The sequence below is a fragment of the Myzus persicae genome, unplaced genomic scaffold, assembly GCF_001856785.1.
Source record: "Myzus persicae strain clone G006 unplaced genomic scaffold, MPER_G0061.0, whole genome shotgun sequence".
NCBI classification, from domain to species: Eukaryota; Metazoa; Arthropoda; class Insecta; order Hemiptera; family Aphididae; genus Myzus; species Myzus persicae.
In genome coordinates this window covers 82,185-107,772 of record NW_019103967.1, presented here as the reverse complement: position 1 = coordinate 107,772, position 25,588 = coordinate 82,185, and the positions used below count along the sequence as shown (strand labels likewise).

The 25,588-nt window shown below is 28.5% G+C and overlaps 1 protein-coding gene across 1 annotated transcript; it reads right to left on the bottom strand.

Annotated features, from left to right (window-relative positions):
- Nucleotides 1-555: 555 nt before the first annotated feature.
- LOC111037025 (neurensin-1-like) lies at nucleotides 556-18,491 on the bottom strand. Its single transcript, XM_022319374.1, has 3 exons — nucleotides 18,474-18,491; nucleotides 17,784-18,189; nucleotides 556-2,423 (listed from the first exon to the last, which is right to left on the bottom strand). Exons 2-3 carry the CDS (start codon nucleotides 18,162-18,164, stop codon nucleotides 1,947-1,949), a joined length of 858 nt encoding a protein of 285 aa, XP_022175066.1. The 5' UTR covers nucleotides 18,165-18,189; nucleotides 18,474-18,491; the 3' UTR covers nucleotides 556-1,946.
- Nucleotides 18,492-25,588: the final 7,097 nt, after the last annotated feature.

The following is a 25,588-nucleotide window of genomic DNA, read 5'->3' as shown; positions in this document are numbered from 1 at the left end:
AATTATGGACAAATAATTCCTAAAACTGTATAGGATTATGTTTATAGGTGTTATTTGTTAATAGAATAATAATAATAATAATAATAATGATAATAATTTCTTTTAAACATTTACATAATATAAGTAGGTATATTATTATTATTAGAACTGTGAATTTAATTTGTAGGAAAATGCGTTATTTTTTGGTTGCTGTAAAACATACCTTATTTATCACCGAGCATGAATTAGGTTAAATTTTTTAAAACTAATAACTAATTAATCAATTAAATTTTTGAATTTTTGATTTATGTCTTTTTTTTTAAACATTTTGTCGCTGTTTTTATTAATTTTTTTGATATTATTTTAATTTCAGTCTATTAAGCCTTACACACATTTTATGAATAATTCATCTATTTAATTTTAAATGTTATTTTTTAGCTGAAAATATTGTACATCTAATAGGTAGATATTTTTTGAAATAATGATTTTGAATTATACATACCGTAAATATTTTTATAAGGGATTTGTTGAGATTTACTGTGCGTTTTATACTGTATTTTTCAAGATTTAAAATTATTTCAGCATTACATTTTTTCAGTCTTAATTATTACAAACCATCAATATACATAATGTTCCTACAATATTTGTAATCCTATCGCCTATGTTACGATTTTGGTTGTTTACAAAATATATATTATGTCTGAAATTCTGAAAATATAAATACGCAGTAACTAGTAGCAATAATAAGGTCATATTTCTTATGAAACCAGACACTAGACGGAGGCGGTATACATTATATAAGTGTTGTTATAACTGCAGACTCTAAATCTGTTTTGTTTATATTATTATTTCGTAATTACATGTTGAAAATATGTTTGGTTTTGAAGAACAACATTTAAACAATGGATGGGAGGACTAGTCTCTTAGGATTCGCTTAAAATTTTTTTGCAGCCTCTCAAATTTAAAACTGAATTTGCACCTATGGCTAATTGTTATAACCGTACCTTACTTTGAGAGAGGAGATACATGCCGAAAATTCAGCAAAATGCTACTACAAAACTAACCTTTGATCTCAAATATGTATGCTAGACATACTCTTCCTATCTTTTTTTCCAAATTTTCCGAGTTTTAAGAGCATATCAAGTTGAATATTTCAAGTTTTTTTTTGTACATGTAGCAGAAGGTTTTTAAGTACATAAAATATTATATACTCTACTAATAATTGTCAAAATAATAATAATAATAATAATAACGACAATATCTATACTACAACAGTAGGTGTCTACTTAAGGACTCTACACAGCCATTTGTTGTCCCCGCCTTACAAGTGCGTAACATATCAAATTTGAACACTCAGAAGATCATGTTTAACTCCGTTAGTTTAAAAATTAGAGTTAATCGACCTATTACAAAACTTGATGGTAAAAAAATTATCTGTGTTATTACTTATTTGTACATTTGTTTTTTACGATAGTTCAATTTGTTAGTAAGTGTTGCGTATAAAATACAGCGTAAATTAAAAATGATCACTTAAAAATTGAACCATCGTAAAAAAACCCACATACAAACATAGATAAAATTCTTACCATCAAGTTTCACAATAAGTCGATTCAATGTAATTTTTAAACTAACAGAGCTAACGGTGATCTGCTGTTCATAAATTTGCTATGTTATACGCACTTGTAATACGGATGCAACAACTTATGTCCATGTACCGTCTCAGGGGCGTCCTTTTGTTGTGGTGGGGGGAGGGTGAAGGGGCTGGAGACGCCCCTGTACCATCCTCTTAATATACCATTCACGGAACAATACATTACGATTCATTGTTGAATGGAAAAACACTGACTGGCACTTGTGAAAATTAAGTTGTAGCCAGATTATAGCGTATAATATATGATATAGCATAATATACCGGTAATATAACATATTCAATAATATTGCGTTTTAAAATTGCATAATATAGTCTTTCAACTGTTGTCGGCGAACTGGAGCTTTATAGCCGCCGGGTCGGGCTGTACATTCTCCAACGTGCCCGTGATGGGTATTCGGACGGTTTGCACCTTGGACATCGGCGACGGTCGTTCTTCGTCGGCCCGCCGCAGTTTCTCAGCCACCCGATCTTCGCCATTGCCACTGACGCCACTGCCGCCCCTTATCATGGACGCCCAAAACCGGACGACGGTGAACACGAAGCCGACGGCGAACACCACCGAACCGATGTAACGGCAGGAGGCCAAGTGATCGTTGAACGAGACAGCCCTTCGGTCGATCACCTCCATGTGGACGGACCGGCCGACCACCGGGTCTTTGGCCGGTATCAGGTGACCGGCGGCCATTGCTATTGCTCCCAAGGCCATGACGGCCAGCCCGAGTACCGCGTACGCGCCACTGCAGTGGTGATACCAACGGATTTCAGGTTCCACAAAGTATTTGAAGTCGTCATCCTGCACAACAAATAATATTATATAGGTATCGTAAATACGGTCAGTTGATGATAGCCGACACCGCGTGACGGTCCTAAAACAATACGTCCCATACGTTTTTGATTTATTTTCATTCTTTTGGAAACTATCAATATCATTAATATCTTCGATTTTTATCGTTTCCACAGCTATGGGTGGGGGGAGGGGAGGAGTTCTCGAGACATTCTTCGGAATTTGGCTTTATTTTAGTTACTTAAGTCACAATTTTCAGAAAACTTTTGATATTATAATATAGTTTTTTGTAATTTTGTTATTGACAATATACAATTTTTTAGAAATACGGGCTTGAGGTGGGCGGGAACCTTAATAATATGTTCTAAGGTCCTAAAATTATTTGTTAATATTTACGAAAAAATGTGTTTTATAGTTTTTCAATGTCAGCTGATTTTCTCTTTTAAATATTTTTTTCGCAAACGCGTTAGCAGTATCAAAAAAAAGTAGGTAGTGTGTATATTATCTGAGAAGTACAATATAGTTTAATCCGTGATGTAGTTCTCGTGGATTCAAATTTTTGTGTTCATACTTTCTTTGATCTGATCATTTACAAGAAGGGACAATATTTTAGTTCGAAAGAAATAGGTTGTTTGTATATCTTGTTTTTTAATCGTTGTATATTGAAGTTTATTATACTCAGTATGTGTATGTAATTCCAGAGAAAATCTTAAAAGTACTTCAGAAGTCAAATATTAAGCGACAAAATTCGAACATTTAAGTAAATAATAAAAGGATGAATAATCAACATTTATTAAAATGCAAAACGCATACATTTTTCATAAAGGCTAAGAGAAGTTTTGTTGTATAAAAAGATATGGCTAATCTCAAAACGTTTGTAATTAAAGTTAAATATAGTTTACGATAAAACTTGTTTCATTATAATACAGGAAATGGTTTTAAAAAAAGTAAGAGTTAAATGGAACACATTATAGTATAGCTTCACTGAACCACTTAATAAATTATAATATTTATCCATAGACATAACAACAACTAGATAGTCGTCTTTATACTATATAGTTGTGACCGGTGTTGAGTCGGCTGCCATTTATAAAATAGCCGACAGGCAATGACGCAATGTTCACATTTATTTTGCATTTATACTGTGATAACATTGTTTTGTAAACATTGACATTTGACTGCTTTGTAAATGGTGGCTGACTTCATTGATAAGGAGACGGCTAGACGGCCATCTAGTTGTATTGTAAATGTTACGGGCAAAGTGGGGTAGTCGGGTATTGTGCACAGTGCCCATTAGTTTCGGACTGTTTCGGTTAAAGTAATCAGTTGGTAATAATTGTTTACTATAACCGGTCATTCTATAACAATGCCTGGACAATTTCGATTGCCCGACATACTTTTGGTAATTTTTTTGTAAAAATGTACTGTAAAATGAGTGTAGAATTGTTGATACTCAATGACGAGGTACACTCGACACCTGTTATACAGCTGAGCGAGTTTATCTGTATGCTGTAAACTCCCTCTATTTACTATCATAGGTATATATATTTTATTTTTTGGCACAAAAATAGTATCATGTTCGTTGTTCACATAACCCACTATGAAATTGATGTGGAGTAAGGAGTTGTAATACAAGTTCTCCTGTAGTTATCTAGTCTATCAATATTATTTTTATTACTCTGATATTATGATTCCGAAAGCTTTGGTTATGATGTGGGTACTTGTCATATAGACATATAAAACAACTAGATAGCCGACTACAGGATAATATTAAAGTCGGAAGCCATATGCCAACAGGGCAAAATTGCATGATTGATAATATACATATATTTGTAATATATATACCATATAAATATGTATAGGTATCTTATCTATTGAGTTATTTTTTAAACATTACCCTGTTGACATATGGCCGCACGGCTTCAACGTTCCTGTGGGAATATAATATGCAGTCCTCTATCTAGTTGTTGTTTTATACATCTATGGTACTTATCTACAATTATCTGAACAATACTCCAATACTGCAGGTTTTAATACTGTGTTCAGACTGTTTGTTGACGTTTGTAATATTTTATTACATTTTTTTCGAATCTTATAGGTACTATGAAAAACGAATTTAATAGACGTTTAAAGTTCTTGTACAATAAAAAAAATCAGGGGTAGGTTGCTTTCAAGGAAAGAAAAATCGAATGTAAAGTCGTGACCAATTTAAGTTATGCATGAAGTCTTTTATTACGACCGACGAAGCACCTGAAAACATAATTCCATTAACAGAAGTAGTTTGACACAATTCTGATTTAGGTGGTTAAGAATATGATATATGTGGTTGCACGCAGAAGAGTGAAACAAAAAAGTAAAGCAGCAGTTAAACTGTGTAAATTTAAGTGCCCCAGTAGCAATCCCAGCTCAAATAAATAAATATAGCGACTTTCTAATGTTATTGTACTAAAAAAATAAATTACGATTACTATGCAATATGCATACCAATATGTTTCTAATCAATAATAATAAATAAATAAATATAATAGTTATAGTTTTATACATGATAGCATACATTACCCTTCGCGCATTGAGGCATTCGGCCATCGCGATTTCACATAATGTCCGAGCAATGTGTTTTATTTTCACTTTAACCTCTAAAATTAGGCATTGTGCACAACGCTAGACTACCCCACTTTGCCCGTAACATATATATCTATCATCATATCCTTTTGTTTATGGTTTTACAAAATTACACTCCAAATAATAATAATAATAATAATGATATATTATGTATAATCCCTAAGGACGTCGAACTAACAATTACGATCGATCAACAGTATAATCGACAGATCTCCTAGTTTCTACGGCCGGGGGGAATTTATGATACCTAAAACAAATATCACAACATAGGTAATATTAGGTACATATTGTATATTATATTCGGGTAATATGTAGGTAGAGGTACTATTATTACGAATGCGGTTTTTTTTTAACAACAAGGAAGGTTTTTTTAGTGCTAGCACTCACCGCTACCGTCGCCAATATAATATCCGCTATTATTATACATATTAATTTATTATTGTGTTTGAAATGACACCCCATACAAAAACGTTTTATGTACACAAAAAATAACGGTTCGTAATTTCGTATTTTCGGCGTTCTTTGACGTTTTTAAAGTTTGATTCCATGATACCCGTAATACACTTATTTTCAAATTAAAAGTAAAGTAAAAACTAAGTAGGTATATGAAAATAAAATGTATATAGATATAATATGAAGTAGGCTATAAAAAGAAATACACTTTCATTTATACCCTTGTTCAACATAACTTAATTACCTACATTGTATTTTTCATGAAGTGTTTTTTTATTTGTTTTTACGATATAACATTATAACACATTACACTTATATTTTATTTCAATTAAATATGTATTTATGTGCAATGTATCCACTACCTATATTTATAGTGAAATTTTAATGTAGATATCACAGTGAGCTGGTTTATTCATTTTGGGGTACCTACTTATCCAAGTAATGCTTATTTTATCAAAAATGTATAAAAGTACTTACATCAATAGGTTAGTATAGTCAGTAAAGATACGGTTTTATTCACGTACCAGTATAATAATATATTATTTTAACAGCTTTTTTTTGAAGTTTATAACACAAACAGATATTGCAGTAGGTAAACTTACCTAGACCTTCAACCACAAGATACCAGAAAAAATAAATGAAATTCAAAAATATATTAACTTGTATGATAAAAATCAAATACCAGATAAGAATTTTGAACTCAGTCTCTTATAATTACTACAAAAAACAATTAAAAATAATAGATAGTAATAGTTGTATAACTTTAAATAACGCTTTGAAAAAATATTATGTCTTATTTATAACATATTACACAGGGTGTAACAGAAAGAAATGACTAATGCAATAACTTTTGTTATGGTCAATAATAAATTTTGTTTTTCTTTTAAAAAATTCATAAATTATAAAATTTATATTTATAGAATAATTTTTTTAATTTATATTTCTTGAAACTGAAAATGAAAATTCAAAAAATTTGGTTGGTATTTTTTTTTGAAAATATGATATTACTGTATATAATTATATATTTTAATGGCAAAAACATTGATAAGTTATAAAGTATATTATTTTTTAGAATTTTTAAAATATTACATTTTTTTGGAATAAATTTAATCAAGACATAATAGTTTTTTCAAAATATTAGTCTTGAGAAACTTAATTTTTAAATTATTTATTACCTATCGACATAATTTTCACAATTGTTGTCATACTTTTAACTAGCATCAATTTTTTTTTGGTCAGATCTTTTTGTTACTGTTTATTTATATAAGTCATATTAATATAAGTAATTAATGATTAATGATTAATAATAATATTAACAATAATATATAATTATTATTAATAATTTATTTTTAATTTTTAATTATATATAGGTAGATACAAACTCTTAAAATAATTATTAAAATCATTGTCTGTCCTAAGCCTGTAAATGGGAAGGGAACGAGTGTTTTCAAAATGTTTAACCCCTATTCATGCATGACGTTATTGTTGGAACAGCTATGGGTACAACTAAATCAAGTGCAATGAGACTAAAATAAGTGCAATTCGACTTTAGCCGTGTTGAGTGTACCTCGTCATTGAGTAAGTCACTGTTATGTATGTGATATATTTAAATTCAAATTCAATGACAAATCATTGCATACGAAAAACGATACTCAACGAAGATCGTGTCTGTCAGCATATTTTACTAAGTATATTCTCAGATATATTTATGCTTTTATCATAGTATTTTGCTATCAGTAATGCGGTAGGTTGAATTAATTGTTTCAGGAAATATTGCATTTATTATATTATTAATATTTAATTATTTTAAAAGTATGTATTTATATTATGTATTATTGTTATTAATTTTTAAGTCAGTGCCGACATACGGTAAAACGGTGTGGATATAGGTTTGCAGTACAAAATACAGGCAATTAATACCTAGCATAAAACTTAACTAAACGTTTCGAAAATGTCATTGTATATAATATTATAGAATATAATAATTTATGTAAAAGTTTCAAATATTTTAACATTACAACAAAATAATAAAAACCGTTATCCTCCTTTTAAATACTTAATTTCATCAAATTTTTAACTTAAAATGTCAAAAAAAAAAAACAAACACATACCCGAAATGTAATCTTTGTAAAGTCAGTAAATTTGTCGTTCTGCTCAGAATCTAAAATTTAAATTAAAAAAGAATCCTCCATGATATTTTTCAATGTATTTTACTAAGTAATGTCACTAATATCTATTGCGATTCAACATTCAAAATCGCATTAATGATATTTTAATGGTCAAATGCTTTTGGTATAGTATGTAGTTGGTAGGTATCTATATACTATTTATTATAGAAGACGTTTTATTTTTCTATGTCGTTAAAAATTGTACCATCACATATTTTTATCGCAGAGTTTTACTTTTATGTTAAGCTTCTGCAGTCATATATTTTGTTTGAAATTTAATTGGCTATTAACAGTACTGTATTGTTGTCCTGGTTCTGATGTCCAAATGAATCAAACTATGTTTCCACACCATGGGATCGAGATCCACAATCTCCGGACTTTATTCTCATTTAACGACCTCACCCCGATCTTTGACTTTGACAGCATTTCTCAGTCATGTCTCGAGAACGGTTTTAAGACCTGATAATAAGGATCGAAAAAACCACCGGTTCTATAGCAAAAATTCACAATAAACATCGTTAATGCCGTACATAAACGTTTTTTATGCCCTAACAACTATGACCGAAAGATGATTAATGGCGTTTCGATCAAGTGAGTAGTGACCAACCACAAAAGCTATTATCAAGAGTTCCCGTCGTCGCTTATGGTCAAAAAGTATCTATAAAAGAAACTTTACATTTGCAAAAATAACGAGTATAACTATTGTATGAAAAATACAAACCTCATTTAGAAAGAGGACGCGTAGAGTTTGCTCTATACTGTATACACAAACATAATATTATAGAGAATAATAAGAATTATACATGAAGTTTGATGTTCAATGTTCCATGTAAATTGAACAGAAACTTCTCAAACTGTGTAATAATATTCATAGCATTATATTTTGGGAAAGATTTTCCAAATTTGCCTTATAATAATATAATATTAACAAGAGCTTTTGTTCGTTGACCCACAAATGAATTTGCACCTATTTAGAAATGACGTAATCATTAGGTATAACTATTAACTATTAACTCATAATGGATGTATGTAGTTACAAATCATATGCATTTATGTTGAACATTTATTATAGTTATTAAATTTTGAAACATTTTTTTTATGTGTAAACTTCTATAAGCATTAAGCACCCCCTTGCAGAAAATGTATTTCTGTAGCCTGTAGTCATTTCACCCAAACTAACGAAAATGCGTTACCGTTTGGTTACTAGCGGCTAATCACAGAAACTACTTGACCGACTCAATAAAAGTTGTGTCAGTAATAGACTCCTCGAAACCCAGAGATTGTTTCTACTTAATTTTTTTTTCATCCAATATAGGCTACTTTTAAGAAGGATCATAACATAAGTTTCGTTTTGATTCACGAAAATTGAAAATTGTTTTATTAATTTAAATGGTTACGACGTACGGCTTAAAGCTATGTGGTAACGCAAAAATATCAAATCTAAATAAATTTCAACGATTCCAAAATAAAATACTAAGAAAAATTACCAACTCTCCACTATATGTCTCAAATCACTCCCTGCATAAAGACCTACATATGAAAACAATTCAGGAAGAAGCTAAAAATTATTACAAACGATTCCACCTACGCCTTAACTCTCATCCAAACGGACCAAACGTACTTGTAAAAAATCTGGCTTCATTAACCATTCCTGGTAATCCTCCTCGTCGCCTTAAGCGTAAATGGTGTACAGACCTACTTAATCCCTAAATCCCTAACAATAAAAAAAAAAAAAATAATAACAATTAAGTTAAAACAAATAATTTAAAAAACATAAGTGTCATCGGTGGGTGGCTTCTTAGGTCATAATTTCATGTTTTTTATTGTGTCTCAGCTCATACTCTTATTGTGCCGATTGTGTATTACTAATAAAGAAAAAAAAATGGTTGGCCATTTCAGGTTACAGATTATATTACCGTTATGATTATAGTACCTATACCTATAAATATGGCATTTAAATATTTGCCGTTCTACGTGGTCATACAGAAAAAACTATTTGAGTAAATCATTATTATTATGTTGTCTTTGTGTATTATGTTTGCATTTTGTTTTTCATGTGGTTCAAATTCATTTCTACCAATAGTTTCACTCGACGTCTAAAAGTTGTTACTTTAAAGTAACATACAACCATTTTGTATCAAAAATACATACCAGTTTTTATATTTGTCTTACATTTCGTTTCAATTGTTATTTTTTTTACAGTTTTATCATGCATATAATTTAAATGTAATAATATGTAAAAAAGAAAATCTAGTATTGGCCAACATAGATGAGGAACAAATAGACATTTCGGGAGAAATTTATATAGATTCATATATCTCCCTACATGCGTTTATATGATGTTTATGCATAAAACAATATCCAGTACTGACTAGGTCATTACATTGATCTTTTTTTTTTATTTAGAATAAATACAATGTAATTCAAAATCGAATACTCATAAATTGTATGGCCAATGTTTAGTATACGTAGGTAGGCCTGTTACTTATATACCATTATAGAGCGGTATATATTAGGTCATAGTATTGTTACTGCAGTAAGTACCTAACCAATAAAGTCTTTCGGTCAAGTTCTTTCCATTGTTAAACAATACACATACTTTTCAAATAGTTTGGAAAACCTTCGAAGTAGGTATCTTATATAACGATTTATCAAACTATTTCAGAAGTGTAGTGCTACCAAAAGTGACAGTTTTAAAATTGCTTCTCTTATACCTACTATTATTTTATACGAACACAAATACATTTACGCATGTTAACCAGAATAATATTATTTTTGTATCTCGTAAATGGGTTATCCATTTTATTGTGGCTTGGTTCCTATTTACCTATAACGCTTCAGCAGTCTAAATGTAATTCTTCTTTGCATGACTGCTATTGGATGGTTTGGTATTTTTTTTATCAAAAACCTCCATGTACAAACAAAATTACGATTTCAAATTCAATTGTGACTATGTTTTAAAATGTTTATTGTTTTTAAAAAAATATACTTTCAAAATCATATTATTCGTTTTAAAATTATATTTATGTATACGAATAAATGATGATAAATTAGTTTTCAGCTCCAATTCATATTGGCGTATTTATATAACATAATAATACATATTTAAGGGATGCTTTCCAAGAGTCATTATTTTTTTTGATACAATGTATTACTTTAACGAATTTTGTGATGATAGCTGTGAATGAACAGTGAAATAAAGTCTGCAAATTGCTATGAATGTCAGTACAAAATTACAAAGTGAAATCTCTTGTTGAAATTATTCTGATAAGAAATTGTTGGTCTTATATATTATCATACGTTAAAGGTTAAACACTTGTTTTACTTGAAGAAAATGTGAGATTTGATACTTAGGAAAAATATTTACATAGGAGTTGACTTTTAAGTCCGAAATAAAATGTAATCATTTCTTAATCAAATAAGATTATTTTTTATTCCAATACAACTATCCAGAATAACCATAATATTATAGTTATAAATGATTAGAAACTATAAGGCTCTAAAATTAATTGGAAGTGATTTTTTTTTAGATTCTGTGCGGAGCTATGAATGTATTGATTTTACAATGATGTGTGTTTTTATATTTATTTGTGTTTGTCATCATGGTTTCTTGCAGTAAAAGTGCTTCAATTTTCTTCAACAGGTCAAAATTTAAAATTCCCTATAGTTTTTAAAAGCAACAGGTATAACAAACAAAAAATTAAGTAAAAACTGGATTTTTTAAGCAAAACCATTTTTCGAAAAAATTGATTTTGGTTTTTTGTGTAACTAACAAAAATGACCGTAGATACATGATATTTTCACTGAATTTTTGTGTTAGTAATTTCTACACCTCATAATATTTTCAAAATATTTTTTTTTTTTTTTTATTTTTTTTTTGTTTTTTTTATTTTTTTTTTTTTTTTTTTTTTTTTTTAAACTCAAGTTGCTAAAAAAATTTTCGCTCGGTCAAAAAACTTGTAAATATAATACAATATCCCTTGTAAGTTGTTGTTAATGGAAATTAAAAAAGTTGAGTGTAAATCCACAATAATTTTTTATGAGCGCTTAAACTTAGAATTTTGACAAAATTCATAAAAATCAAATTATATTAAGTTAGAAATTTATAAAAAAATTTTCTTTTTATATTTAAGATTTAAAAATGTTATACACGATTTCTTACAAGTTTGCCTACATTTATATAAAAAAAAATTTCTACCAGAAAGTCAAATTAAATTTTATATGAGAGACAGAAATTGTTGACTGAAATATTTATCATATTGAAAATGGAAATGATTGTCTAGTTAAAAATGTATACAATTTTCAATTTTTAAAGCTAAGGATTGAAAATTTAAAACAAGGTTTTACTTAAGTAGGTTTTTCTGTAACTAAAAAATCTAAAAAATATTTAAATATAGTTATTTTTTACAGACATTTTAAGTTAATATATTTTGGACAAAATTGCATATTACACAAAGAATAACGTTTATCATTTTGTTGCAATTCGGTTTCAAAACAGCCCAATTTTACATAAATATATTTAATATTTTTCCAGCATCACTGATAATTTAAGAAAAATATTAATTCAACTTACCTGCTACCATATTAATAATAAATAATAACAATATCAAATATCCTAAACTAACATGCCGCCTCCTCTCAGAATCGTTTTTCGTATATAATGATTTGATATCATTGAATTCAAATTTAAGGCCATCCATTACAGCGATTTCTTAGACACCTAATGTACAGCAAAGCGACATCCACTTACTCACTTTTTTAAATGTCCTTTTACATAAAAATTGGTAGATAAATATAAATATTAAGGTTTTAATCATTACAAGAACACTATATAAAACATTATTCAATACACTCTAAACAAAACGTTAAAAATGACTAGGTAATGAGTTAAAATAATCATCAAAATAAAATACTTGAAAACCTGATATTTTGTTTGTATTTAAAATACAATAAAAACAACTAATTTAATTTTGAAAAACATCAATTTATATTTAGTTTTAATAATGTACTTGAATAAAAATTACTTTATTCCGTTTGTGTCTTGAAATCGTTTCATGGTATTTTTTTTTAGCTTTTACTACATACCTACATTTTACAACCACACATGGAACGTACCTTTTATCAGAAAAAATGATACGAAATACCGATACTATGGGTATATTATATATCATGTACACGTGCATCTGGGAAAAAAAATGTACGCAATAAACACTGAACACCAAGAGACGAAAAAATCGACACCATCGCAGTCCATTGATCACAACTGTCCGATTATCACGGATAAAATACAGTAGAAGTGTTCTCGGTATAATAGGTATATATATATCATGATTGTGTGGTAGCTTGAACTAAAAAAGTTCAGGTCCTTAATATGAACAACGAAAATAAAATTTAATTTCACACTCTTGTTGTAGAATTTTACATTTTACACTTTAACATCTTGGCGTATGTAATTTAATAATTAAATTGCATACGCCAAGATGACAATTATTGTATTAGAGTTACCTGCCTGTAAGCCCATCAAAATCTTAACAAGCCTTCTAATACAATACACAAGCGAAAAACTATATTAATACATTTATAAGTTATTAATACGTTTTTCCCGAGTCCTGATTTTCTATATATATATTATAATGAAGAAATGCACAATAATTTACCATATCATTTATTTTTGTATTAATTCGATTATGTTTTGAACTTTTGAAGGTGTCTAAAAACATAAGACAAATACACCCAATAGTTCTTGAATCGTTTTACAACTTAAAAAGATTATTCAGCATAAATATTTATTTAATAATGTAATGATTTTTAAATTTCTTAATGTCATAGATCATGACTTAATCATGACTCGGATTTTAAAACACATGAAAAGAACTACAATATATGCACTATCTATCTATATAAATCTTGAAAAATGTGACATAGTAACTAATAACTACCTTTGTTCTAACGAATATAATTTTAAAAAATGTGTTTTTTATATTTATTACTTACTAGTCATAATACCCACATGTTACATTTATATTGGAAAAAAATGCTAATAAATAATTTAACAAACGATCTTAAATTGAATTGTTTTTCAATAGAGTACTATTTAAAATTCCTAAATACGGTATTTATCTTAAAAATAAAAACAGGTATATTTCTAATGCTATATTTGTTGTATTAATGTGTCCATTAACTTTTTTTTCTACGTGACTTCTTTCATTAAACTAAAATTTTGAAAAACGCAAAATAAATCTAATTTTAAATGCTAATATTAATACAAATTACAATATAAAATTCTAAAAATATACAATATAATATTTCATATTTGGAATCCTTAAGTGTTAACAAATTATTATTTGTTTATTCTGTTATTTTTATATGAACTCTAAAATAATTAATAATATTAGCAAATGCAATAGAATCTAGGCTCTGGTTATGGCACCAATCAATAATTATAGGTACGATATTATATTTGAATTTAATTGAAATAACCTCAAAAATAAAAAAATTACATTTTTTAAAAATGTACAAATTAGTGCATAGTTGATACTATGTAGGTAGGTTACCTACAGTATTAATATTTTGTGCGATCAAGTACATTTAACACTTATTTTTTAATGGTTTATAAAATAACACCTGTGTAATCATAACATTATTTTGTATAATATTCTTTAATCACGTATAGCGTCCTACGCATTTGCGTTTCCGACACAACCCTAGTTATGGTATGTATTATGTATATTGTAGGTATTATGATTTATGTTTAATATTATTATTTAAAATTAATACATTTATATTAAAAAATGTGTGGTTGCGAAATCCTCTTTGTTTATAACATATTTTAAATAGTGTTCTATATTTATCCTCAAAAGATTCAAGGTTCGGATTACAAAATATATAAGTTCTAAAAAATTACTTATATTTTATAGAAAAATTAAAATGTAACTTTATCTTATAAAACTGTACAAAATAAAAGTTAGTAAATTTATACGACTATATTTATGATCAAGTTAATGACTAGGTAATATGTTACTGATGTCAATATATAGTTTTAGTAATAAATAAAATTATTATTTTTAAATTTATCAATCGATTTTATATGCCCAAGTTGACAACATATGACTTACTACATGAAAAATGACGATAAGCACATCTTAGCCAATGTCATAAACTTATTAAACTTAAATACCATCCCCTAATTTATATATATAATAATTATTTATAGCATGAACTAAGTATATAGACATCAAAAGTGAAAATTATGCATAATATACTATACACTGTTAACTTCAATAGATAGTGGACTCGTTTTTTTAATTTATTTTTGAACGTTGAAGCCGTTGAAGGTAATTATCACAACTAATTAAAATAAGTACAAAACCCCACAATAAAATAAATTTTTGTTTATTAAAATTTAAAGAACTTTTCTATAAATATATATAGAATTTTATATAGCTTAGAGCTGTTGTTCTTAATTTTCTGAAGATGAATAAGAATGGCTGTACTACAGATGTGTATAACATATTCAATCAGTAAATCACCATAACAAAATAATTTTTTTTTCATTATTTTACTCTTATTCTCACATCACTTGTTTGTTCTAATTTTTAGTCATTTAATGTGTTTTTTGTTGTAAAATATGTTTACAATTAATATATCTACATATAATGATGATCTTATATTTTATATTTATATCGTATAACGAGTATAATATAGATCTCTAAACAATTAGAAACCTTTTTTAACAATACTTAGTTTTAGCTAAATACTCTTATTATTTTTAAAATAGTTATTACTATTTGAATAATTTTATTGAGCTGTAAAATCCTATAAAATCCAAATAAGTACATAATTCATAAACCAACATAGATGGGAAGTGGGTACACATAAAATATTATTCTGATGTCAGTAAAAATGATTTTAATTACATTTAAATATAGCTTTTATTTAAATAATTCCTCAATTTTTATTGTAAATTAGTTTAAATAAAATGGTTGAAATTATGTTTGTACTGAAATGGCTCTAAACCAGAATTTTAATTTTTAATTTTATCTATCTACCTTATTTAATATACACTTGTGGAGCATTAGTTGGGGCTGTCATTGTTTTATGTAAATTTACTGTGGTCATTGTTTAAGCTAATGTTTATTATCGCAAATAAATATATTATTTATAAAACGTAAACAGTCATTTAGTAGTGGATAATTTATATAGAACGTCAGTGCCACAGTTAATGGACGATAGTTCTAAATAACATTTTTAAATAAAATATTAAAAATAATTATTATAATAGTTTCAATATTTAAGGACCATTCATTTACAGTTTTAACTGACATAGGTAATAGATTATCTAACCTGTTATCTATAATAACTAAGTTAAGAAAATATTTTTTTAATGCAAATTATTCCAACAAATAAAACAAAATAAAACTTAAAATAATTTATATCTATCAAAGTTGTATATGCAGTTTAAAATCATAGATAATTATTTACAATTTTTTTTGCTCCCATAAACATAACATTAATTAAAGTTTCAAAATTGTTGACCTAATAACTCAAGAAACAGTTAAGAATTATAAGTAAAATTGTAAACAAAATAAAATTAAAGTGATCACAGAGGTCAGTTTTTGAGAAGTCCTGTTTACCTAAATGTATTTAATTATTTTAGTTATATACAGAAATATTAAATTGGGAATGAGTTTTTATAAACGTTCCATTTTAAAGAGAATATTATTTTATACTACAAACAGAGTTTAAACTTTAAACTAATAAATTATTTTTTCTTCAACTCATTTAATATTTTATTTTCTTACTAGTTAATCTTTTTCTTTAGTTCTGGCATCAAAAAAGACATTCTCTCTAGGATAACATAAAATCCTATGAAAAATAAAACATGAATGTCAAGAGACCGTTAAAAACTCATTCATTGTGTGTTTATACTACCATAACAACTTGTATTACGAATTTCAAATAAGACGATTTTATGTTATTATTGCTGTATCGGTTTATAAAAATAATATTTTTTAAATCAACAATAATTGTTACCTTGAAAAAAGTGTCTTATAAAATCAATATCAACTCAAAAATAGTCACAACATCTAATAATAACGTATTATATGTATACAAGTAGTCAATGCCGTGCTAACTTTCATTGGCAGCACAGAGCGATAATATTTGCCGCCCCTATTAAATATACATATTTAAACATTTGCCGTCCTTTCAAATGTTACAACTTTTGTCACCCTAAGACACTTGCCCCATTATTTGCCAAGGCTTTGCAAGTAATTGCATGTATTTATTATTATTATTTTGTAATTATTTTATTTAAGAATTAATGCGTGCATAAGATCCTGTGTTATCGTTATGATTATAGGTAACAACGGTCTAGTATGGTCTGCGCAACTCATATAGTAATTTGTACGTTTAATTATGAGGGAGACGCCAAGCGAGCATTTGTTGTCTCTGTCTTAAAAAAGTGCAACACTGCAAATCCCCCCTCCCATTCCCTCTGAGTAGTATAACAATACTTGTAAATGGTTATTTGTTTTTAACACGGTTATTACTATTGTAGATCGTGGTTTTCAAAATTTTTTTGAATTTTTTTTCATGAAGCCTAGTTAATGATATGATGCCATGGTCAATCCTGTGGCGGTACTCAACGCTACGGTTTTTATTTATTATCATTTATTATTATATTGTTTTTAGTATTAGTAATAATTATTTGCAAAATTAGTTGTGTGATAAACCGAATTACCACAATCCTATTGATATTAAAATATTTTTGTTATCTATTGTCGAATCCGGTCAAAACATAAACTCTTACTCTATGTGGAGTTATCATTTCTTTTTGACGGTTCAGCTGTTGTCTCCTCTCGTTGGTTTATAGTTGCAAAATAAAAGTGCCTACCTAAAGTGTAAAATTGTAGTCGACATTCAACACGTTATTTTTTCTCTAGCAAAAATATATCCCCCCCCCTCCTGTAATAAAGTCCCAGATACACCACTGCGTTCAATTCGTTCACTGTTTCTAAAAATATTAACCAAAATCGTTTAACAGTTGTCGTTACATTTTCCATGGAGCCTTGTTCATTATTGTCACTGTGACGAAAAATAAGTATTCGTGTGATAAAATGCTAACCTGAAACGATTCGAGTCCATCGGGATCGTCATAGAACTCGTGCAAGTAACTCTTGACGCCGAAACCCGTCAGCCGCCTGCCAGTCTTGGCGTGGTAGGCCAACCGGGCGTCGGCAACCTCTTCGTCCGATCGCCGTGGCTGGTTATGTTTTTTCTTTGGCCGCTCGGCCGGCGGCAAAGGAGCCGGTGACGGAGACGTCGACGAGTGCGTAACGAAACTCACACGATTCGTGTTGGCCGATTTCTTGTTGTTGTGCACCAGTATCCCCTTGGCCGCGGTGGTGGCGGGCACACGACCCCTCTTGGCGCCGGGCACTGGACTTGGGCGACCACTGCAGCCCGATGACACCACCACGGAATCACCATCGTTATCGGACGTCATGTGAACGGTCAACACCGGTCGGCCACTGAAACACGCCCTTGGTCATAAATAATATAGCTACCACGATGGAAAAAAAAGAGACCATAAATAATAATGAGTTCTAATAATATGTAGGTATGCTTGTGCATTATGTATAAGCTACTATACAGAAGTGGCACGATATGGAGGTACTTCAGTGCCTCAGAGTTCAAAAATGATGTCTCTAGTTCTTAAATATAATAATTCAAAAAAAAAACTAAAAACTAAAAATAAAAGCTTTTATAATTTTATAAATAATCCACGTAAACCTCCAATTGCAAATAACTGTACCTGTACCAATGGCCACAGCTACCTATATTTTTTTTTTTTTTGATCAACAGAAAAATAAAATAAAAATATTTATATGTTTGACTTTATAAAAATAATAATTGATTGGAATATTGATTTTTGTTAGTATAGGACATGTACATTGTACCTACCTAATTACCACTCTTATAATAGTATAAGACATAACAACTATCGACGTCTTATGGAATACAGGTATGTTTATGCTTATATATAGCTTATTTGTGTATTTTTCTCATATCTATAGAATACATAATTTTTTTCTAAAGGGCTCATCCCACTGGTACCTCAATATTATATTGTTGTAATATTATGGGAATCGATATTTCTGGCTTATTCTAAATAACCTTAAACACTTAATAAAAGTTTGAAATTATCACCGCGAAATGGATGTCCAATCGATTCGACCTATCGTCATTACAATAATATTATATTGCTCTCCGAACATAATAACACGATTGTCCGATCACAAGTACCTGTATAAAATATATGCTTATAACATGAATATATAGCTACCTACCAATATTATAGTATTTAGATATTAGTTTATTTAAATTTACTCGATCACCGTCGTTTAAAGGATAAGGCCAACTGCCAAGTATGGTTATTAGCTATATTTGCATAGAAAAACTTACCCTCACAAACTACTTTACAATTTTGGTGTTCACCCACACAACTTCAATAAACGATATTATAATAAATCAAAAGCAATTTGTTTTGAACTATCATACAGGCACAATCTTCGGCACCTGCCATTGATCTTTTTATTCCAGTTATACGGCATAATATGTGTTGAACCGTTTTAGCCTCTTTTATTCTGTCGTTATATTTTCTTTTTGACAGATTTTACAGATCAATGAGTACAGATTTACAATAATTGAAAACCAAATTAAACGCAAATTGATTTTGTAGTTTGTACTTATTGGAAACGATTCGAAGAAAACTCGACGACGTCGATTCGTGTTATACTAATGTACTCTAGGTATGGTAAGTCGTAGGTGACCTACATATTTGGAATGTATCTGTTGAATTAACATCGTTGAAAATAAATAACCACACATTTACACGTTTGTGAAACTTTCGGGAGGACTCAAAATAATATTATTTACCGAATTCATCCATTCGTAACCGCACATAACATATCACCGGAATATTTAAGCAACGTACGTCGTATAACGTTATAATGTACTATAATTATGGTCTATTGAAGAGTTCATTACACGAAGTAACGAGAAAATCATTTTCTCAAATACCAAGTAAATAAAGAAGCATATAAAAGGCATTCTATTCAAATCTATTCTAGTTATTGGCGAGAGGGGACAGAAGAGTGAGATATGCATCCTGTACATTAATATAGCCAGAAATCAGCAATCCACCATAGATATACTTAAAATAGTGATATCGTACCTAACTATATAGCATGTACAAGTAATAGACTCTGCGGTCAATAGTATAATTTATTCGAACTTGGTGGATTTACCATATCGGCAGTACAGTGGGTATTCAATTAATAATTCAAGTAACAATGATATCATACTAAAATATATGTATTTTGCTTCGTTTGAATTGAACAGTAGTTGTTTTAGTCGAATGTGAGTATAATATTATTTACCAATATTTTCGCAGATGTACGCACCTGCTGTTACTGTCACCACCGCCCGTATTGTCGTCGCTGTCCGATCGTCGACCCGCTGCTGCCGCGGTTGCATCCGCCACCGCCGAAGTTCCATCTGCAGCACACGATCAGGCCACACTCACGTCTCCCGGTATCCAGGAACTACTGGGAAAATAAATCGTAATCATTATTAGCACCCAAAGCGTTAGCAACAGTATACCTAGGCGTAACCCCCCCCCCTCCCCCATTATAAAATAAATCCCCTTATTTGTGTCTTTGATACTACGACCACAATTCATTTAAATGTAATATTCCTTATAACACTCCCCCCTCCTCCCATTGAGAATTCCTGGGCACGCCACTGGCTATAATTGGTGTTTGATAATAATATGTTTCGTTTACCTCGCGGCTCTCGAACACGCGAGGGACGGAGAATAAAATTGAAGGGTGCGATGCAATAACCAGGTATCTCCACTTTTTTACTAAGTGAGTTTTCCATGAAAATTACTATTTAAAGTATTATTTAATAGTAAAATATAATTGTATTCATTAAAATACGCGGCTAGGTGATCCTGCAGCAGCTGATTTAAAAATATATAGTTTCCCGTTTATATAAAAAAAAACCCCATATAATATTATAACAGTCTTGCGACGGATTGGTTGGGCAATTTATTGTTTTAACGGTATTGGGTAAAATGAGGCATTTTCACTGTATCTGCGTACTTGAATAAAATTCTGTTGGCACCTACACAGTGGTTCCACAAATTAGAGGTAGGTACGTAATATTACTAATATTATATCGTACAGAGTCCCGTTAACAGCAGTGCCGTGCGGTGAATATTGACTATTGCACATAATAACAATACATTTTCTCATTAGGTATTTTATAAAAACACGGACTTTATTCGGTTTCGAATGGATATTACGTGACAGTCCGGTTTAATATAACAGCAATAATAATAATAAAATGCACCCTAATAATGCGTATAACGTCGGGCGATAAACGTACGCTAAACGCGTTAAAATGAACCATATAATATTATAAATTATGTATAATATACACGATTCACAATAGAACCTGCGGAATTCAGAAAGCCATAAAAGTTACAGCTGATGTAGTTCTTGAGCTGATGTGGCTATTATTTTTATAATATCTCGAACAATGCCTGACACACATGACGTATAAGATTACTAAAACAGTTAGGTGCTGAAATCGTTGATAATGGTCGCTGTATGAAGAATGTTGCTAATGCAATGCGTTCAATCATATACTAAATGCATTTTTGAAAGATAAATGTTGCACATGGAGGACGAAACCATAATTTAATGAACTACTGACGTGTAAAATGTATGTTTATACGCATGACATAAAATTAATATTAATGAATTACCGGTACTTTACTTAAGTCGTATGAGTATTAATTAATCTATATAAGAAACTTGTATGTGTGTGTGTGGGTGTTTCATTTATCATAATTAAAAAGTTTGAAATAAACTTTTATGCATAATAATAGTACTTATTATTTTTAGATTGTATTTCATTGCGTTTCTTCACTAATCAATGATTCTTATTACTTATTTATTTATTCTAAAGTTATATAAGTATCACACTACATAAGCGAGCTTGGTATTATTGCATGTAACATGTTACAACTTGTTAACTTACAAATGTACTATAAAGCATTGTAATGTTTTTTAAATATTTTTTGACATTTATAAATTTTATAAATACTCTGTAGTTTTAAAATTATAAATTTCATTCTTTCCATGAAATTAATAATGATTTTTTTTATGATGTATATTCATATTAACTCTGCGTTACAACAAATAGGTACATTTTTTTTAAAATTGTTTTTGCAGCACTAATACGTAGGCGTAGGATGATAAAGTAAATCATTATTTTAACAAGAAAATTAATATTGATTTTAAAAACCAATTTAAAATTAAATACTTAGTAGTTTAACCGGAAGCCAATCATTTACTTAACTTATTTCATATATATTATTTCTATAATAAAACTTAATCAAAGTTTTTAAGTAAAATCAATAACTGAATATACCTCATCTCAGTTTATCTAATATATTCTAGAAAACATCTATGTATATAAAACTTAATAACACATTTCATAATTGCACAATAAATTTGCACATCAAAATATTTAGAGGGCGTTGTGCGTCACACACTCTTGAATTAATGTTTTATCTCTGTCTAACACCGAAGAAACATGGAAATTGAATGTACTGGATTCTTAGAACAATTTATTTACATTAAAGGTTAATATTAGAGATAATATATTTATTATCAAATTTGTATAGGAAATATAAATAATTGCGCTTGAGTGAAGGGTATTTTTCATTTTAAAATGAGTTAGTTCAAGGAAATACCTACTTAAATAATTATTTTTTTAAATTTAATATAACTCGTTTTTAAATAAAAATATGAACAAATATTCTTCATTCGAGCATAGTATATATTAGTATAATATTTCTTTTTCAACAAAGTCGGTTATAAGTAAATTTGCTCTAATTTTAATAATTAAAATATAATCTATAATAATTAATAAGCTTCCGGTACGTAGATATTTTGATATATTATTATGTTACGCGTATGTAAAAGACAGATACAACACGTCATTGTCATGTGGGTACGGCGTCAACGTCCTTTTTATCGACAAATTGAATACAATTAATTATTTTTTCCTTAAGAATATTAAATCAAACACGATTCATCAATATTTTTTTAATAAACCTTATTAAAACGATAAATTTTGTTGGATTATCAACAGTATTTGGAACTTTTATTTAATCTTATAAGATTCTGAAAAATATATGGTTTTAATGACTGTAGAATTACAGAGTTAATCGAGAAAATTAGGATTTAAAATTATGCAGATTATTTAAATGTAAATTCATAGTTTAAATTTTCCTGATAATTTTCATTATGTTATACTTGTCTTTTAGAAACAAATCGAACCATTAACCACGTATATTTTGTTGTATTTTCATTATCCGATTATTGACCACATCGACTAATCCGTTTTTAGCAGTATAGGTTCGGTTTAGAAATATATTTTCAGAATTCACTTGGGATGTGCTTGTAATCTGTCCGTTTAGGTCCCTGACAAGTGGCCTACAAGATAGTAATATAATGAGCTTTTAGCCCTATCCAATGAATGCCTTGGGGGCATACATCATCATCGAACCATCCATCCAGTTATGGTACAGCAACTTAATTAATCCTGGCGGGATCGCCTATTACTTCCCGGAGTAAATTTCTTATGATGTATTAAAATGAGTAAGGTATAAAACACGAATCCTTGCGACTCCCTATTATTTATAATTATTTATCAATTAAGTAGGTAAGAGTATTAAGTCATATTAAAGTAAATGTTTTCCAAATTCCATTCGCCTTACAAAATAATATTTAATACATGGTCTATTTGAATCTGTAGATATATTTTTCATTAATCAACATTTCAAATTTTAAATTAAAAAAAAAGTTTTAATTACAAATTTGGTACTTACAGCCTGCACGTACAATTATCTAAAGGTATTTTATAGGTTTATAAGTTTCCTAAATATGTGTAGTAAGTTTAATATACGTATTCGGTTTCTATATCTTTAATAGGTTATTATTTTTAACCATAGGTAACTTAATACAAAGTACTTACAAAATACTAAAAGTAGGTACTGTAAATTGAACTTAAGTAAATAATACAAATTGAAATTGGTGAGAAGATTAAACTTGATTATTTATATTTTATTTAAATCATTTACGCTAGACATATAGTTACTATTAACTAATTACAAATTGAATCTACATATTATACAGTCACGTAAGATTCCATATTTAAGAGTTGCATTCTATTGATTCCTTGATCCTTCCTTGATTCTACATACTGACTACTACAACTACCGAAACTTCTAAAACTGAACTATAAATGAACTAAATAAAAGCCATAAACTACTGAAAAGAAACTATAAATAACATGAAGTTTATCTTAAAATCAATAAATTATTATAATATTATGTAAGTACAAAAAAAGTTCGACATTATTTAAAACTATTTTAGTTGATATTAAACATCGAATAGTTTCAGAATAAGAAATTAAGTATGTATAGAATAAATTAAAGCGTAATTTGTATTCAAAACGCCAAGTTTCCCTGATTTAGTGATGCTCGTATCCTACCCAGCAGATTGCAAGGCTCAAATGGAGTTGCTACACAATTTTGTTTGTAATCATTTTTTTCAACTAATCATAAAATTAAGCTTTATAGTTTTAAAAAATGTATTTTAAAACATTTGTACGTATTTTAATAAACAAATACAAATCTTGTTTAAAATACATGACGTCATTCTATTCTTAGTTATAGGACATTCATTTTAGATAAAAATATTTGGTGCCATTATATTCAATAATATTTTGGTGGTATAAATTAAATACATAACTTGATAGTTAATACAATAATATACATTAATGTTTCAATGCATTGATTCAAAACTTACACTAAATATTTTCCTGATTGATATTTTGTTACTCTACATCGTCTTTTATGATACTAAGTAATGTTAAATAAAAAGAAAATAAGAAAATATAATTAAAAAAAAATTCAAACTGATAGTATGTGCATATTATACTATTATAGCCACTGAATAAAAATCGAATGCATAACACCAGAAAGCGTCTAAATGTTCAATAATTAATCATTTTCAAAAGATGAAAACAAATGGCAAAATAATGTGGATGGGGATACAGATATCCATTATCTTTGCACGACATATATAATATATATAATATATATATATATAATATATATATATATATACATGTAGATATAAAATATTAAAATATTATGAATTATTAATGATACGCTTTTACGGTTTATACTTTATAGCGTTAGTTTAATAACATAGTTTTTGAATTCAATGAGAATTCACTTTACAACAATAATATAAATATATACGTATATGTATGTGAGTGTTATATTTTATAAGAAATAGCAGATAGAAAATGTGATAGGGACAAATGGATTACCTCCATCAGTTTGAATAAAACATGTCGTTCTATAAGCTTTTCTACACAAAAAGTTTTTTTGTTGATACGTTGTAGACAACCAAAAAAATACAAGACATTATTTTTTTTTTTTAGAAATCTAAACAATATCTATAATACGTATATATTTAGTAATGTTAAATCTGTCTACTAACAAATACGATACAAAAATACGATTTTTAATCTTCGAAATATATAAAGCTGAAATTATAACTAAATTTTGATTTTGATCTAACTTAAATATATTTAATACTTAAATACTCTGAGATAGAAAATAAAGACCGTGAGTGGTAACAATAAAAAATAATTTGAGCACAACGGATTAAATGTATTATTGTATACCTATAAATAGGGCTCGGAAGTTGATGACCTAAAAAACATCAAAAAATGACCTAAAAAAATTACAAATATTTGTTTTAAATTTATAAAAAT

Coding starts and splice junctions, on each gene's coding strand:
- LOC111037025 (XM_022319374.1), bottom strand. CDS start 18,164: ATGACGTCCGATAACGATGGTGATTCCGTGGTGGTGTCATCGGGCTGC. Junction 2,424..17,783: donor ATGGACTCGAATCGTTTCAG/GTTAGCATTTTA, acceptor TTTGTTGTGCAG/GATGACGACTTCAAATACTT.